This window comes from Rousettus aegyptiacus, unplaced genomic scaffold (genome assembly GCF_014176215.1).
Source record: "Rousettus aegyptiacus isolate mRouAeg1 unplaced genomic scaffold, mRouAeg1.p scaffold_m13_p_1, whole genome shotgun sequence".
Classification (NCBI taxonomy): Eukaryota; Metazoa; Chordata; class Mammalia; order Chiroptera; family Pteropodidae; genus Rousettus; species Rousettus aegyptiacus.
In genome coordinates this window covers 143,183,585-143,199,590 of record NW_023416284.1, presented here as the reverse complement: position 1 = coordinate 143,199,590, position 16,006 = coordinate 143,183,585, and the positions used below count along the sequence as shown (strand labels likewise).

At 40.6% G+C, this 16,006-nt stretch overlaps 2 protein-coding genes across 4 annotated transcripts in view; one reads left to right on the top strand and one right to left on the bottom strand.

Annotated features, from left to right (window-relative positions):
* Positions 1 to 9,470, top strand: part of RTN4IP1 (reticulon 4 interacting protein 1) — a 45,535-nt gene extending 36,065 nt beyond the window's left edge. For all 3 annotated transcript variants that reach the window (XM_016155743.2, XM_016155742.2, XM_036220490.1), the window contains exon 9: positions 9,340 to 9,470. In XM_016155743.2, coding sequence (XP_016011229.1) covers positions 9,340 to 9,447 — 108 coding nt within the window. In that variant the 3' untranslated portion in view covers positions 9,448 to 9,470. The remainder of the gene's footprint in view (positions 1 to 9,339) is intronic.
* A 1,419-nt stretch (positions 9,471 to 10,889) lies between these two features.
* The window catches only part of CRYBG1 (crystallin beta-gamma domain containing 1), a 172,130-nt gene continuing 167,013 nt past the window's right edge, over positions 10,890 to 16,006 (bottom strand). The window contains exons 21-22 of the mRNA XM_016155740.2: positions 15,513 to 15,675; positions 10,890 to 12,558 (exon numbers count right to left, since the gene is read on the bottom strand). Coding sequence (XP_016011226.2) covers positions 12,470 to 12,558; positions 15,513 to 15,675 — 252 coding nt within the window. The 3' untranslated portion in view covers positions 10,890 to 12,469. The remainder of the gene's footprint in view (positions 12,559 to 15,512; positions 15,676 to 16,006) is intronic.

The following is a 16,006-nucleotide window of genomic DNA, read 5'->3' as shown; positions in this document are numbered from 1 at the left end:
TACACTGTCTAGTCCAATCCCATTGATTTATAGATGAAAAGGCTGGCCCAGAGAGGTTATATGATTTTCCCAAGGACACTTGGTTAGTGGTCAACAGAGCTGGGATCTATAGCTGGGCTACTAATATTTTGGTGATGGTCACGAAAAGAAGGGACCATGAAGGTAGTCTGCACAGAGTGGGGTAAAACTTGTGAGTTTACAATAGACCTGCTTCTGGAGCGTCTTTATTCTGGGTTTGAGGCTGCTCTGGAGGTAAGCAGATTTGTAGATGAGCAAGGAGAACAAACATTGTGGAATCTAAACCCCAATAGGACTGGACCAGAAGTCAGATCTTCCCAGGCTGCTGTAATAACATTGTGGGCGAATAAGTAATAAGTGGTTTGCCTGAGGGGTCAATGAGCAGGATGTGGGTAAGGATGGATAGAGATTGTGTAGGGACAGCTGGTTGGTTTTCTGACTACTCATGTCTGTCCTGCAGTAGGCTTTGTGGGGAAGGACTGCTCCTTATAGTCTGGTCATTTCTTTTTGGTTGTCAAAAGGCCTTTCAGTGATGCTGGGGTTGAAAGGCTCCTCAGCTACTGTCTCCTTATTTGGGTTTTTACATTGTCTTAATAGCCTTGACATTCCATCTCAGGAGGAATAACCCAGAAGGAAAACTGATATTTAGGACTTTATTGAGAGATTGTATGGAATTATGGGATAGAGAAGCTTATATACCTTAGAATGTTATAAGAGAGCATAGATAAAATGATTCTCATTTTATAGATGAGAAGACTGGCTCAAAGATAACAAGACATGCTCAAGTTTGCAGTAGTGGAACCAGAACTTACACTTCCTGACTCCCAGCCTCGTGCTTTTCCCTCTTCTGCATTTTTCCCTCTCCACCATTCAGCTGCATTCTTTGTGCTTGAGACTGATCTGGGACTTCAGCTTAAGTTGTCTTATCCTTGTCATTTTACAGCGGGCAGGGAAAGGGGTTGGAGCAGGGCCAGCATTACCACCACATGATCCATTCAAAAGCACTTGAAAAAGAACTCTTTGCTATGGGCTTTCTTTTGCTGGCACCTGCCCCCTGCTGGCTCATTTCATTTTTCCATTGCAGTTTTGGAATGGAACGTTTTTAGGACCTACTGACTGCTTTTAGTGTAGTTTTTTTTTGCTTTTGTTTTTTTTCGTTATTACAGCCAAGGGACTATGTAATAGAAAGGGCCTGCTACTCTTTCCCCAATTTTTTTGGTTTCAAGTTTTCATGTCTTTTCTTAGACTTCTGAGTCTCAGTGTATACTTGGTAGACAGCCGCTCAGCCTTATTATGACTGTGTGTAAGAGCCTCATTGTAGGCTTTTTTCCATATCCCACAGGATGCTTATTTCTAAGAAGAAAGGAATGAATTATTGACAAATAATTTGGCTCATAGTTCTACATAGTGCTTCATGTGTTTGGTGCCCTGTTATTAGAGAGGTCCCTGTCTTCCAGAAGTCCACCACACAATTGTTCTTGTCCTGATATCTGCACCAGGCAATCCACATGCTTACCACTGCTGTTTTGTATTCAAAATACTGTGATTCTCTCTCTACTTTGAAGTTACTATTTACAAAATAGAAGAGAGGGGACTTGTGTATATGTACCTATTATTTTTGGCAGATAACTGGTAGGATGGCTAAAGGAGGACATGATAGAAATAAAGGTGCCCTTGAAGTGGCCTCGGATGTGGGGGAGTGAGGAAATGTTCCTTAGGCCTTTGATTCTCCTCTTTCCTGACCAGAGTTATTTGGGCTCCAGAGTAATTTCTGACAGTGAAAGGCTCTGGGACAATGGAAGTCAATATGCAACAATTTTGGATGCCATCATGAGGTCAGCTGTCTTGTCGTGCATCCTGCTGCTTTGTGGGTGAGACAGGTCATTGACTGTCTACACTCGAAAACTGGAAAGGATTACAGAACAGATCTACTTACATATTGTGTGGTTAGTAAGATTGTTAAATTGGACAAGGATGTTGAAATCCTTCCAAGCTTTGGCTGAGTGCTTAATGGATCTAATTAGCAGGTATCTGATAAAGGAGCTATAGTTGTTTTTTGACAGTGTAAAGCTATGGACCAAACAGGCCTACTCTTTTAAAATACTTTAAGTTTTTGAATAGGTATACATTTATAGCATTCAAAATTTAAAAGGTAGAAAAAGTAATTTCACAAAATCTTTCTTTGACTCCTGTTCCTCAGTCACTGAGATTCTCCCTGTCAGAAACAACCAGTGTTACCAGCTTCTTGGGTATTCCAAAGATGTTCTATGTATTAGTAGGCTGATGTCAAGAATGATTTACAGTTAGCACATTGAGTATAATGGGCTGCTACTGAAATTGTGCCTTATACCTATAGTATATGGCATTTTTTTTTAAGCACGATTAATATTTTCTGTTTTTATACTATTTAGCAAACTTTTTTTTTTGGTGGGGGTAGGAGGTCAATAGCAGAAATTATATTCAGACCAAACATGTCATTGATTAGCATACTCAAAGATAAGAAACAGGAAAACCTAGCACTTATCTAGTTTACTGCCTTCATGTCCCCCCACTTCCCATCCTGCCATTGTGTCACATTTGGAGAGACAGAGGCCCTAAGAGATTAAATGACATGTTCTAGGTCACACAGCTAGACAGGGCCCAGGTCTCTTGGCCTCTAGGACAGTTTGTCTACCACCCTTTGCTGCCTTTAAGATTGAGGCAATAATAGTTAAAATAATAATAAATTCCTCATAGAACCTTCATTGTTTTCTGCTTGCTTAGTCATCCAAGCATGAGATAGGTGGAATTTGAATTCTAGCTACAAAATTCTCTTCTTGAATCTCTCAGTATCTTTTATGACTGAGAGGATGTGGTAAGGCAGAGTCTTTGGACCATAGTCAGCCACTGATAAGAATGACTGTGCTTTGAGGGAAAATATTTATATATACTTACCTATATATGCATGTATTAGTTTCCTATTATTGCTGTGACTAATCACCATAAATGTTTTAGCTTAAAACAACACAAACTTACTATCTTACAGATCTGGAGGTCAGAAGTCCCAAACAGGTCAGCAGGACTGTGTTGCCCTGGAGATAGGCTGTAGGGGGCAATCTGTTCCTTGCCTTCTCCAGCTTCTAGAGGCTGCCTGTACTCCTTGGCCTGTGGCCAGGCCTCACATCAATATGACCTCTGCTTCCATCATTATGTCTCTCTTTCTGACTAACTCCCCTATCTCCCCCCATAATGGCTCTTGTGATTACATTGGGTGCACTCAGATAATCACCCCATCTCAAGATCCCGAACTTAATCCCATCTGCAAAGCCCCTTTTGCCATGTCAGTTATCCTCCTCGCAGGTTTTGGGGATTAGTGTGTGGACATCTTTGGGGAACATTATTCTGGCTACCTTAAAAGCTTTGAAAGAAATTTGAAATATGGATTGTCCCTCAGGAGGGGAACTAGATGGCTGGGGATCAATTATGAGAGGGAGATTTTTCTTTGTACCTTTTCATTCCTTTGAGTTTGTTTCTTTGCATATTTTATTTACTTTTTATTTAAATTAAAATAGCCACATATGGTTAAAGGTTACCATATTGGAAAGTGAGGCTTTAGAGAAAAAAGTACTAGTTTCTAGACCCCCTTTGTGATAGCCAGGCTCTAGTTTAAGCAATGAATTACATTCCAAAACTTTAAACTCCTTATTTGCAGCTGGATTTTTTTTTTCTCCATAAAAAGAATGTTATGACTAGGGATTGAATTTTTCGGACCGCTAGAAATGGGTTATCTTGCCAGATATGGCAGGTACTTCATGGATCTCACAGCCTTGATGCTACTGAAGTTTTTCTTATGTTACTGAAATTGTTTCTATGGAGAAATGTAGGCCAAATTTTTCCTTATACCTTCTGTCAGGAAGGAGTACCTTTTTTCAGGGGGACAGAGGGACAAGTCCAGGGTGCTTTCCAAAATGGGCGTGTTGACTCCCTTGTAGAGTACCCCCATCCCTCCCCGCCATCTCACCACCTATCTTCTAGCTTTGAGTTTTCCATCTGGTGCAGGAAGTTTCAGAAATAGCAAATCCAAGCAAAGCTCATCTTTCCCTTTTGTCTACTTTATATCTTAGTTTAAGTTCCCTTCTTCTCCTTTACCCCGACACTGGAAATATTGACCCTATCACAGAGATCAGGGGCATACCTGTTCAGGAAGTAGTGCTAGAACTGTGGTCCTGCTGCCTCAGTGTGGGTCCCTAGTTTCAGTCCACAGGTGTGTGGACTTGGACTCATGCCAGGAGACCTTAGGTCTTCCTTGGTGTCTGTCATTCATCTTTCTCTTCTCACACATCCCACTTTCTGAGACCTGTGGTTTCTATTCCCATTGGACACTGAGGCCAAAGGTTTGGGGAAGAGGAGGGCAGACTGTGACTTGAGCTTCCCTCCCCACACTGCACTCATGCCATGCAGGAATGAAATTGGAAGTCCGGGACTCTGATTTTGGCTCCTCTGCTGATAGCTCTGACCTTGCATTTAGCACTTAACCACTTGCAGTTCGCTTTTCTGCTCTTATCAAACAGGCTCACTCAGATATTTAGATCCCTTAAAAACTCTACTCATGTATGATTCTCACTGGGGAAATGGGAATTGAGAGGAAAGCTCTCGGCTTACTGCCATGCCTGTGTGGATGATGCCCTTGCTCCACCGGCTCTCTCGTGCTGTTGCAGTGAGAGGGTTTTTCTTTCCTCTTCCTCTCCAGGGGCAGAGAGGGTTTCTGCCTCAGAGTAAGAAGGTTTGCCCATCAGCTGATAATCATCGATATTCTCAGACCTCAGCCTGTGGTTGAGGTTCCCATTGTCCCTATGTTCTCATAGAAGGGATGTTAGGCACCAAGTGCCAAACCCTGGGCCCTGGCTTTCTATAGCCTTTGTTTAAGGAAGATGAGGTACGAGCAGGAGACCCCAAATTTGGATCCAGGACTGGAATGAGTGCTGCTGCCATGGGCATCTCCCAGTCAGCTGTGAGCCCCGTGAGTAGCGGGAAGTCTGTTGAGCCCACCCGCTTTATAACAGGGCTCCCTGTGCTGGGTGGACTATAGCAGTGTCATCACATAAATGTTCCCTCCTCACTCTGAGTCACCTTTCTTTCCCCTCTCTGGGTTTTTACTCTGATCCCTTCGTCCATAACAAACAGGCATTGTAGGTCTGATGTGAGGCTGTACGCAGACACTGCCTCATTGTCCAGTTAATCTCTATTTGCTGTCACATATTCAGCCCACAGTGGCATTTGCCTGCTTGTTAATCGAAAGCCTTTTTTTTCATTGTCACTTATGGGAAGAGCTGAATGACTCTTTATGCCACAGTCAGCCTTCTGGGGTTATTCGCCACAATAGGCCTGACCAGCTAGATTAAAGCGTGCAGTCACTGCGGGCTGCCTGTGTCATCAGTTCCGGATCTGCCTCTCCAGTCAGAGATCCAAAGTGAACATAGCTAGATGAGCCGAGGCAGTTCATGTGCAGTTGAGCAGGTGGAGTCATGGTTCCTTTGTGACCTCTGGTAACACTGCTGCTGTGTTGGTTTTGTTACTGGTGTCCAGTCCTCAACGATAGTTGATGTTATTGCCTCTTTTTTTTCTTGATTTATCTCTCAGGTGCCTGTTTTGTGTACCTGCTCTGGATCAGTGCCTCGCACTTAGAAGGCACACAGCTTTTGTGGGAAGAATAAATATGTAGATGATTCTCAGGGACCCGAAGAATTGGGCAAAAGGCTGCAGTGATTCCCACACTGGTGTATGGAAAACTCAGCTTATGCATTGTCCCCACCCCGAAAATTCTGATTTAGCTGTTCTAACAGGAGGCCAAGGGCTCTGCATTTTAAGCATGCATTCAGGTGATTCCTTTTCAGGTAATCAGTATCCAGAAAACAGTGTCCCAGGAGCTCTAAAGATCGTAGTGGGTTTAGGAGGTTTCATGCAGGACATACAGGACGCAGCTTTAATACATTCGATTCTTTTAGCAGAGAAGGCAAATAGATTTCGTTTAACAAGACAGCTCAAATCTGTGCATAGTACCTGCAGTGTTGGAAAAGATTTTAAGGTCACACTCAGTTTGCTAGGAAGAACCATGGTTACTAATCAGTTGTGCCCTCCATAGGTGCAGATGGGAGTGGTGGCATATGTACTAACATCTGCCATCTCGGTGGCCTGGACGCAGGGCTTGGAGACTGGATCCTCAGCTGGCATGGTGCCTTAGTGTAAGGCAGGCCGGCCAAGATGCAGGCTGTGATAAATCATAATCCTTGGCTACCTTTCCCTTCCCTTCAGATTTCAGGAGTAGACATAGAAAGCAGCCAATGATATATGCAAGGTTCAGTGTATAGTGGTGAGAGCACCTACTCTGGTACCAGATCGAATCCTGCCTTATCACTTGTCAGTGGCATGACGTTGGACAATTTACTTAAGTCTGCCTTAATTTCTTCATCTGTAAAATGGGAGCAATAGTAGTGCCTACGTCATAAGGTAATTATATGAGGATTAAATGAGGTAAAATATATAGAAGAGCACCTGTCACCGTGAGGACAATACGTGCTAGCTGTTACTTTTATTATGAGCGTTCGGCTTTTTGGAGAAGGAATTTTTAGAGTCTGAGATGCTCTTCTGGGCCGAGCTGTGAAATTCACACAAGAAAAAGGTGCATTGGATGTATCTGAAAACCACAAGAACACGTCTTTCTCTTGTAAAAGTGTCGTAAAACATGTGTTGGTTTATGCCTTCTGACAGCTTATCCCTGACTGTGGAACTATGGGAGGCAGCCCACTAAAATACCCAGTGGATAATTATTGGTTTTGCTTGAAAATTTGAAAAGAAAGAGTTCAGCATGGGGAGAGAAGGTATTAACTGGGACCTAGTTTGAGAAGGAGATTGCTGGCAGTACTAATGAATAGTAGGGTAAAAAGAACCAGCAGCGTTCCAGCATTTATGAGCTGAGTGAGGTGGCTTTCCTGTAAATTCTAACCAGCTGCCCTGCTGTTTAGCAGTCTCCCAGGGCAGTTCCAGCCTGATACAAGTTCTCCCAAAGCCTGGATTACCCACATAAGACAAATCTTCCCAATTGTCTCACTGGTTTTCATCTAAGCGACATTTAAAAACTTTTTTTTTATTAACTGTGTCTTTTGTTTTTTGTATTTTCTTTAAAATATATATCTTTTCAATTACAATTGACCTACAACATTATATTAGTTTCAAATGTACATTTATGTAACTTATGAAATCACTCCAATAGGTCTAGTACCTATCTGATACCATAAGTTACTACATTATTATTGACTATATTCCTTATGCTGTACTTTACATCCCTGTAACTATTTTTATAACTGCCAATTTGTACTTCTTAATCCCTTCCTTTTTCATCCAGCCTTCCAACCCCCTCCCACCCGGTGACTGTCAGTCATTCTCTGTTATCTATTAGTCTGTTTCCATTTTGTTCATTCATTTATTTAGTTTTTTAGATTCCACATATAAGTGAAATCATATGGTATTTGTATTTATCTGACTTTTTTCATTTTGCTTAATACCCTCTAGGTCCATCTATGTTGTCTCAAATGGCAGGACTTCATTCTTTTTTTATGGACGAGTAATGTTCCATTGTATATATGTACCACATCTTTATTCATTCATCATCGATGAATGAATAGCCATCTCTTGGCTATTGTAAATAATGCTGCAATGAACATAGGGGTGCATATATCTTTTTAAATTAGTCTTTTGGATTTCTTTGGATAAAACCCAGAAGTAGAATTGCTAAGTCATATGGTAGTTCTATTTTTAATTTTTTGAAAAACCTCCATACGGTTTTCCATGGTGGCTGCACAAATTTGCAATCCCACCAACAGTGCATGAGGGTTCCCTTTTCTCCACATCCATACCAACACTTGTTTGTTGATTTGTTAACAGTAGCCACTCTGACAGGTATGAGGTGATAACTCATTGTGGTTTTAATTTACATTTCCTTGATGATAAATGTTATTGAGCATCTTTTCCTATGTGTGTTGGCCATCTGTATTTCCTCTTTGGAGAAATGTCTAGTCAGGTCCTCTGCCCATTTTTTAATTGGATTGTTTGTTTGTTTTTGGTGTTGTTTGAGTTTCTTATATATTTTTTGATATTAACCTCTTATTGGCTATATCATTGGTAAATATCTTCTCCCATTCAATAGGTCGTCTTTTTGTTTTGTTGATAGTTTCCTTAGCTGTGCAAATCTTTTTAGTTTGATGTAGTCCCATTGGTTTATTTTTTTCTTTTGTTCCCCTTGTCCGAGGAGATATATCGAAAAAAATGTTGTTAAAAGCGATGCCAAATAGTTTACTCTGTTTTATTCTAGGAGTTTTATGGTTTTAGTGCTTACATTTAAATCTTTAATCCATTTTGAGTTTATTCTTGTATATGGTATAAGGAAGTGGTCTATTTTTTTTTTTCATGTATTTGTCCAATTTTCCCAACACCATTTATTAAAGAGACTGCCTTTACTCCATTATATATTTTTATTCCCTTTGTCATAGATTATAAGGGATATTTATTAAGCTCCTGCTACATGCCTAGCATTGTGTTGGGTGTCGTGAGGGATACCAAAGAGGTGGCCTATATCACAGGTACTCTAAGCTCTGGTTGAGTAGATACGCCAAATATTTAACAAATTAAAACAAAAAAAAATCTGTCCTCATTCTGTACAGTGCCTGTGCAGGGACCACAGGGACATATACAGCAAGAACCTTGGGACACCCATTTGATATTTACCATACACAGCAGGATGCCTGAGACATATACGCAGCTGTAACGAGCAGTATGTGAAGAGGGCTGCGTGGGTCCTGTAGCAGTTCAGAGAGAGAACACACTGCAGACCGGGAGGTCAGGAAGGGCAATGTGAGACCTGGGCAGGAAGGGTGGTAGAATTCACAGAGGAGAGGCATAAACATACCATGTTCAGGCAGTGACAAGCAGATCATTTTGGTGAAGTGTGGGGTCCACCTGACGGCTGGGATTGGGATGGTGGTGGCCTTTGAATGCTGGGCTTGGAAGCTAATGAAGCGTTCTGAGTAGCCAAGTGACGTGACCAGCATAGAACAGAAGTTAAATTGAGCAGTGGCAGAGTTGGGCTACCTTACTGAGAGGACGAGCAGACAGAAGTGAGGGCAGCATTCACAGCAGCCATGGCCTGGCAGTGAGCTCCTAACTTGGATGCACAAGGCAGACCCAAAGGACATAGGGTCCATCAGAGGAAGCGAGTTACAGACATTGTCTGCCTTGGTAGATGCAGGCTTTCTTACCCACCAGTCAATCTCTTCTTCTGTTTTACAGATTCAGCCAGTTATTGAAAAAACCTTTCCCTTTTCTAAAGTTCCAGAAGCCTTTCTGAAGGTAGAAAGAGGACACGCACGAGGAAAGACTGTAATTAATGTCATTTAAATAAATACTCAGTTTGGTGATTATTGGTTCTCTTATTTGGTGAGTGCCTGTGGGCCCAAACTTTTTCCTAACCATCCCTTTCCAGATTAGACTATAAGTTCCACGATTTAAATTTAAAAAACAAACAAACACCTCTTGCCAATAATTTCCTGTCTTCTGAACTGAGCACAGACATTGAGTTATAGCCACACTGCCACCCTCTGCACATCACCCTGCCCTGCCCAGAGTGCTTTCTGGCGTAACCTGTCCCTGAAATATCCCTGCGTTCCTGTTGCTGAGAGGTCCATCCTCTGTGCCAGGCACAAGGGATAGACAAGTAAGACATGATATGAAAATAGCCATACTTGGACTTGTCTATAAAGTCAGTAAAAATTGCATATTGTTTTTTCAAGCAGTTTTTTCACACCAGATTTGCAAATTGTTATGGCACCTTCTGTCCTAGTAGCTCAAACTTATCTTAGTGTTTGTGAGATACTAATAAGACTTTTGGGCATATGGATGGGTGGCAGCATGAAGAGCTCACTTATAGTTAGTTCCTTCTTAGATTCATCACTGAGCACTTTTTTTCTAACTGGCTAAGATTTCCTTTGATTTTTCCTCCTGCTCTAATGTGGTCATAAGAGTCCTCAAAGTTCTGAATCTCTTAGGGTCATGTATAAAAATATGTTCAGTGATTTGGTGGTTTACTCTCTTAGAAATTGAAAGGTGATATTAAAGTTTCTAACTTTTTAAAATGCTTACATTTTGCATAAGGGCTAGGCCTCCTTCAACAAGTGAAATGTGCTTCTCAGGACTTTTCCATGGGAATTAGCACCATTCCATTGGGGCCCAAAGTTCTCTAGTTTCTGACCTTAAATGCCTGTAGTTAGGTATCTCACCAGTAGCCTATTGCAGCTTTTGAATTTCTAGTCTGTGCCCTTCACTCGTTTAAGGTGAGTGTTTCTTTCCTGTTTTACTTGTGCTCATTACTGCACCCAAGATACTCGAATTTAGCATTTGATGTAGATCTATTTTAGTAACTCTTTACTTGGTTTATTACTGTTAGGCACTCATTTGGTAATGTATTGGATGAGGTCTTTTCTCTAAACTGGTCTCACCACTATAAATTTATCTCAGAAGAATTTTTATAAAGTTGTGAATATAGCCACTTCTGACTTCCAGCTGAACAGCCTCAGCTCTTTTCCCTTGAGGGCTCCCGGGGTGTGGTGAGGGGCAACACTCTTATGGTAGGACCTCACCCTCATGTCTGCTCAGAAAGGTGCAGTGCACACTTTCACCACTGAGTCTGGAAAGAGGGTAGTCAGCTAACCTTTCTCTGCCATTATTCCAGCACTACTGAAACTTGCCTTGTCTTAATCAGTCAGACATTTGTTTCTAATCTGCCAGCTGACTCTCTTTGAAATGTTATGAAGGCTACTGAAAGGACTATCAGATTTCATCAATACAGTTAACCAGAAACAAGTTTATTCAAGAGATAAATTCAACACAGGCTACTGTATAATGTCTTCCCCCACCATTCTGTAATGAGATGTACAAAGTCCTAAAATCAGAGTTACACATATGAGAATGAAACAGACATGTTGGCTACTGTTGGACATGTATAAACATTACTTTGAAACGGAAGATGGTACACTGACGACCACGCTCAGCACAGACTCCGGCAAGGCTCAACATTTTAGAACTGGAAACACTGGAACAGATGAAAAGGAAACACGATTTGTTCTTCCTGTGACAAGAGCACCTGCATTCAGTGACGAGGACAATGAGATGAGGACAAGAGGAAGAGTGTTTTCAAGGAATGATTAGCAGTTTTGTTCAAAACAAGTATGCGCAGTTTGAACAGCACCATCTGGGCAGTGTATTGTCAGCAGTTAAACATTTTCAACTTTCATCGAAATGCTGGCTGCATTTTAGGGTTTTCAGAGTTCTAAGATTTGACCAAATATCGCTTAAAGCCTCCTTTCCTTTGCTTTTGGGGGAGAATTGCTGGTCATCCCTCTTGAGATTTCCACACCTCCAGTTTCTGCTACCAGGAGTGACCACAGGGGCTGCAATGACCTGAGGCTGTCCCAGGGGCATGGCTGTGAAACAGTTCAGGTAAGGTAGCCCCATGCAGGCCTCATGCCAAGGCAGCAGGATAGGAGGGCAGGAAATTAGGCTAAAGATCTGAGTTTAGCAGAGCACTATATAGCGTTGCTTTACAACTAGTTGTGGCTGAGTGAAGATGGGCTAATAAATTAGGTCATGGTAATACTATTCCAGTAGCATCTGTAAGAAAATCATTAAATAATACTCATTTGTGACATTCTAGGGCAGCCCATGGGTGAGTTAAAATTATCCAAATTCTGCTAATAAATGTAAGCAGATGCAGACATGAAATCTTGTAAACTGACTAATTTTTAATATTAACTGAAAATAGTATTTTGTTTATACTTATTCAGTTCCTTAAAATATGTCAATGTATAAGGCTTTCCCCACTTTGCTATCCGCATAAGTAATGATTTCAGAAAACAGAAGGTCAAAGGCCAGAACTACAGGCCCGATGCTTAAACAGTTTCTATCTTATAAATCTAAGTTTTTATTCTTCCCTTTCAAATGTAAGGGATTTGTAGGTTTGTAGGCACAAAGTCAGTAAACTTGTACCCGTTCTGTCCTGTCACTATCTTTGGAAGGAATTTAAAATGTATGGAGTCTTAACGTCTTGATAAAATATTTAAAAAAAAACAAACACCCAAACGCTGCTAATGAGGCAAACTGTTGAAGCAGCTGCTGAAAGGAAATGAAGACAGGAAATGAAAGAAGGACAAACTAATGGCTTAAAACTATTACAGTCTTTTGAAAAGATGAGGCAGTTGTCCTGGTCCTGGCAGTAAGATTCAGGAGTGAATTTCGAGTTCCTGCAGGAGTACATCTACTTTCCTCTTGGCTCTTCTGTCAGCAGTCTTTTTTTTTTTTTTTTTTTTTTTTTTTAACGTAGCTGGAAGACCTCCGGAAATATTCCTCCTGCATTCGTTATTCAGGTTTATAGAACCATGGCTTCCCATACTTGTGTTAACTTCTCTTTGCCAGCAGTGTTGAGGATAATGTGATTTTGATCATACTGTACACCCCCTGAAAAAAAGGAAAAGGATAATAAAAGGAAATGTGCCCACAGTGAAGGGACTGTAGCAGACATAGTTTATCGCAACACCAGTATAACAAAAGTAATCACCAAGGTGTAAAACATGCGCCCTCAAAGAAACAGCGCAGGAGGGGACCCTGACAGGCACCGCCTGTCAATCTGCTGTGGTAAGCATGTTCACATCTCATGGTGTGGGCACCAGCAGCTCCACGCAGGATGTCCTATTTCCTGGGGCTCCTTTTCCTACTCAAGTCTTAAAATCTTGTCCATAGTCACTCTTAAAATATCTGAAATTGGGGGAAATGGAAGAATCTAGAGAATGGAAAAAGTGCAAAGAGACCGTGAAATACATTCAGTGATGGAATGTGGATTCAAGATACCAGTGCGGAAAAAACAGGCAGGCCTGACAGCAGTGAAATGGTTGTCAGATGGAACAGGTTTTGTATGAACAATGAAAAATGGCTGTATGAGGTCAAAGGGGAGGTTTGAATGACACCTAGAAATACACCCACTACTGGGAGCTCAGGCTTTGGTGTATAAGAATTCATAGCATTTCAGGTGCTGAGTTCTATTGTACTATAAAACTAGTATGGTCTCCATTCCCTTTCACTAGAATGTCCATTATTTTCCAAGGGTGCCTACTAGATATTTCAGATACTTTAGTGTTAAAAACAGCCTCGTGGTCTGCTCTTGCAATGGAGAATTATTAACAAAAGAGTCATCTGATTTTTTTCCAGTGTGAAATAAACGTCCTTTCAGATACCTTTTTTTCCCCTAACATAAGCCTCTACGCCAAGGTTATATCACCAAGGACTCCATCAAGGTAAAAATCTGTTCATCTAGATGCAGGGTAAGTGTGACTGGTATTGAAATCATATTGGCCAAGAATCAGATGTTATTATTCTCTTTTAAAGCATTTACAAAATATCTAAAAAATCTGATAACTTACTCCATAGATCTTGGTATTTGGGGGAGGAAATCATCTCCTACAGTCTTACTCTTATAAGAGACTAGTTTATCATCACTGATTAATCTAGATTCTCTATACAGCTAGTTATAGGATAGAGTACAAGGGCAGTGTGCCTTGGACCATTTTTGTGTAAGTTTGCAATGGAAAAAGTTACCACTACCAGGAAACCCTATTGTCTCCACTGAGACACACACTATACTTGAAATTTCAGAAAATATTAAGGTCACAATGTCGTCTTTTTTTCGAGGATTATAGTATGTTAACGTGCTTTTTGTTATATTACAGCATAATTCTAATTAGATCACGAAGACTAGAAAGTTCTTTAAAAATATCTGATTTATTCTTCTGCCTTTGGGGAGACTTCAAATCATCCTACATTTCTGATGTTTTTAAAGTGAGCACGAATCAACTCCCACGGTTGTCATAATGCATGTGGTTTGGAATAATACATGAATGTCTATCAAACAACTCGGTCCCCAAACACCAGGAAAAAGACACTTGGTCTGATAAATCTTATGGCAATACCAGTAGGTAACAAATGGTTTAATAGTTATAACTAATAAAAATCATTCTCCTATATTAAGTGTACCAAAGAGAGAGCTTTCCCTTGCACAGTATGTGGGATACGTGGACTACTCGCTAGTATCCACAAGATGGCACCATGCTCCCACATTCAGAGACATTCAAATTCAGTTTAACAAGCCATTAAGTCACTATTGCAGGTATCATATGAGAGTTCACATACAGGAAGGTTCACATATCCTTACTCAAGAGCCATTTGACCAATTTTAATGCTGTTTAGGAAGAGACCTTAGAACTTTAAAAGTCAACTCCTAACAAGGAACCTCCTAGAATCCCAAGCTCTTGTCAGGGTCAAAACTAGAAGCCAGGTAGCAGATGGGAGAAAAAAAATTCTATATGCCTGGAGCTTCTAGAAGGTAAGCCCTCTGAAGCTCAGGTAGTATTCATTTTTTCCCCCTAGTTTGGTACCCCCAGTGTCTAGAACAGAGCCTTCTACATGTCAATTTTTAATGACAGCTTTGGCTGAGAACTATGAGTAAAGTAAAACTAAGCCAACTGTCTAGCAATTTTTAAAAATGGAGGTTGTGTTATAGTATGATCACATTATCACCATTTTACTAAATTTCTAAACATAATCATGTTGGCTTTCTTCATATGAAATAGAAAGTCTTCATTAATAATTTAAAGCGAAATTACCGTATACGGCATGAATAAAACATACTTCATTTGCTTGTCAGTAGCAACAATAGTTCACTGAACTCCTGTGTCTATGTTAGAAAGTCAGTTTTGCTTTATATTTTTAAATTATCAATGGTTCTCCTAGCAGTAAGGGCAACACCTGGAAACTTGTCAGAAATGCAGAGTCTCAGGCCCCACCCACACTTACTATATCAGAAACTGAGGATAGGGCCTAGCAGTCTGTGTTTTAATAAGTCCTCTAGGTGATTCTGATGCAGATAAAGTTTGGAAGCCATTGGCCTAAATTTATTCTTTCCAAACACCATCAGTTTGCTCTGGATTAACAAATGTTCTGTTGAAATCCTCTTGGCTGTGTTAATTCCTGTTAGATTTTTCAATGAAAGGTTACCTACATATATATCAGACTCATCCAGTACACTGAGATCACAGCCTTTTAATTTATGATTTTTAGACTAACGTTTATACTAAAATAAATGGTTTGAAGACCATCCATATCCAGGTTCTACCTCAACACTTAGGGTGTGAGATCATGGCCAAACTGATTAACCCCTCTGAGCCTGAGTTTTCTGGGTTGTAAAATGGGATGGGAAGGAAGGGGTAACACAGATCTCTTAATATTGCTGTGAAGATCACATGAGAATGTCTGTAAAGTATTCAGCACAGTGGCTTAGTACACTCGTCATTTTCAAGAGCATAGATTTTTAGTAAACTAAAGAAAGGCACAACAAAGCAAATAAAGAAAATGATCCTTACCTTTGATATCTAAAACTAAATTTGGCTTCAATTTGCTATAGATCCTGCCATCTGACTTCATGCACCAGAACTGACTGTCAACACTCTGGTCAAGGGCCAGGCCTAGCTTAGATCCAGAGGTTACGAGGCTCCCCACGATCGTCAGGCAGCAATCTTCTGCTATCTGCTTAGTGCAAAAGACAAGGTAGCTTAGAGATGGATACACGTTCAGGTATCACTGTAATCAGTTCCCTGATTAAATTGATTTAAAGTTATCTTAAATCCTAGCTTCATTTACCCTGTATGAGGCATTTCAGCTTTTAGCCCAGGTAACTGGACCAGACAATAAATATTTATGCCCTTTAGTTCAAGTAATGAGTGATATAGAAAGTACTCAATTCTTGTTCATTGTAAGAGATATCTGCCTTTTGTGAGACTGTATGAGTAAGGGAAGCTTTAGAATATTAAATCTGCCAATCAAGATATTTTTCCCCTCCTAGATATGACTGTGACCT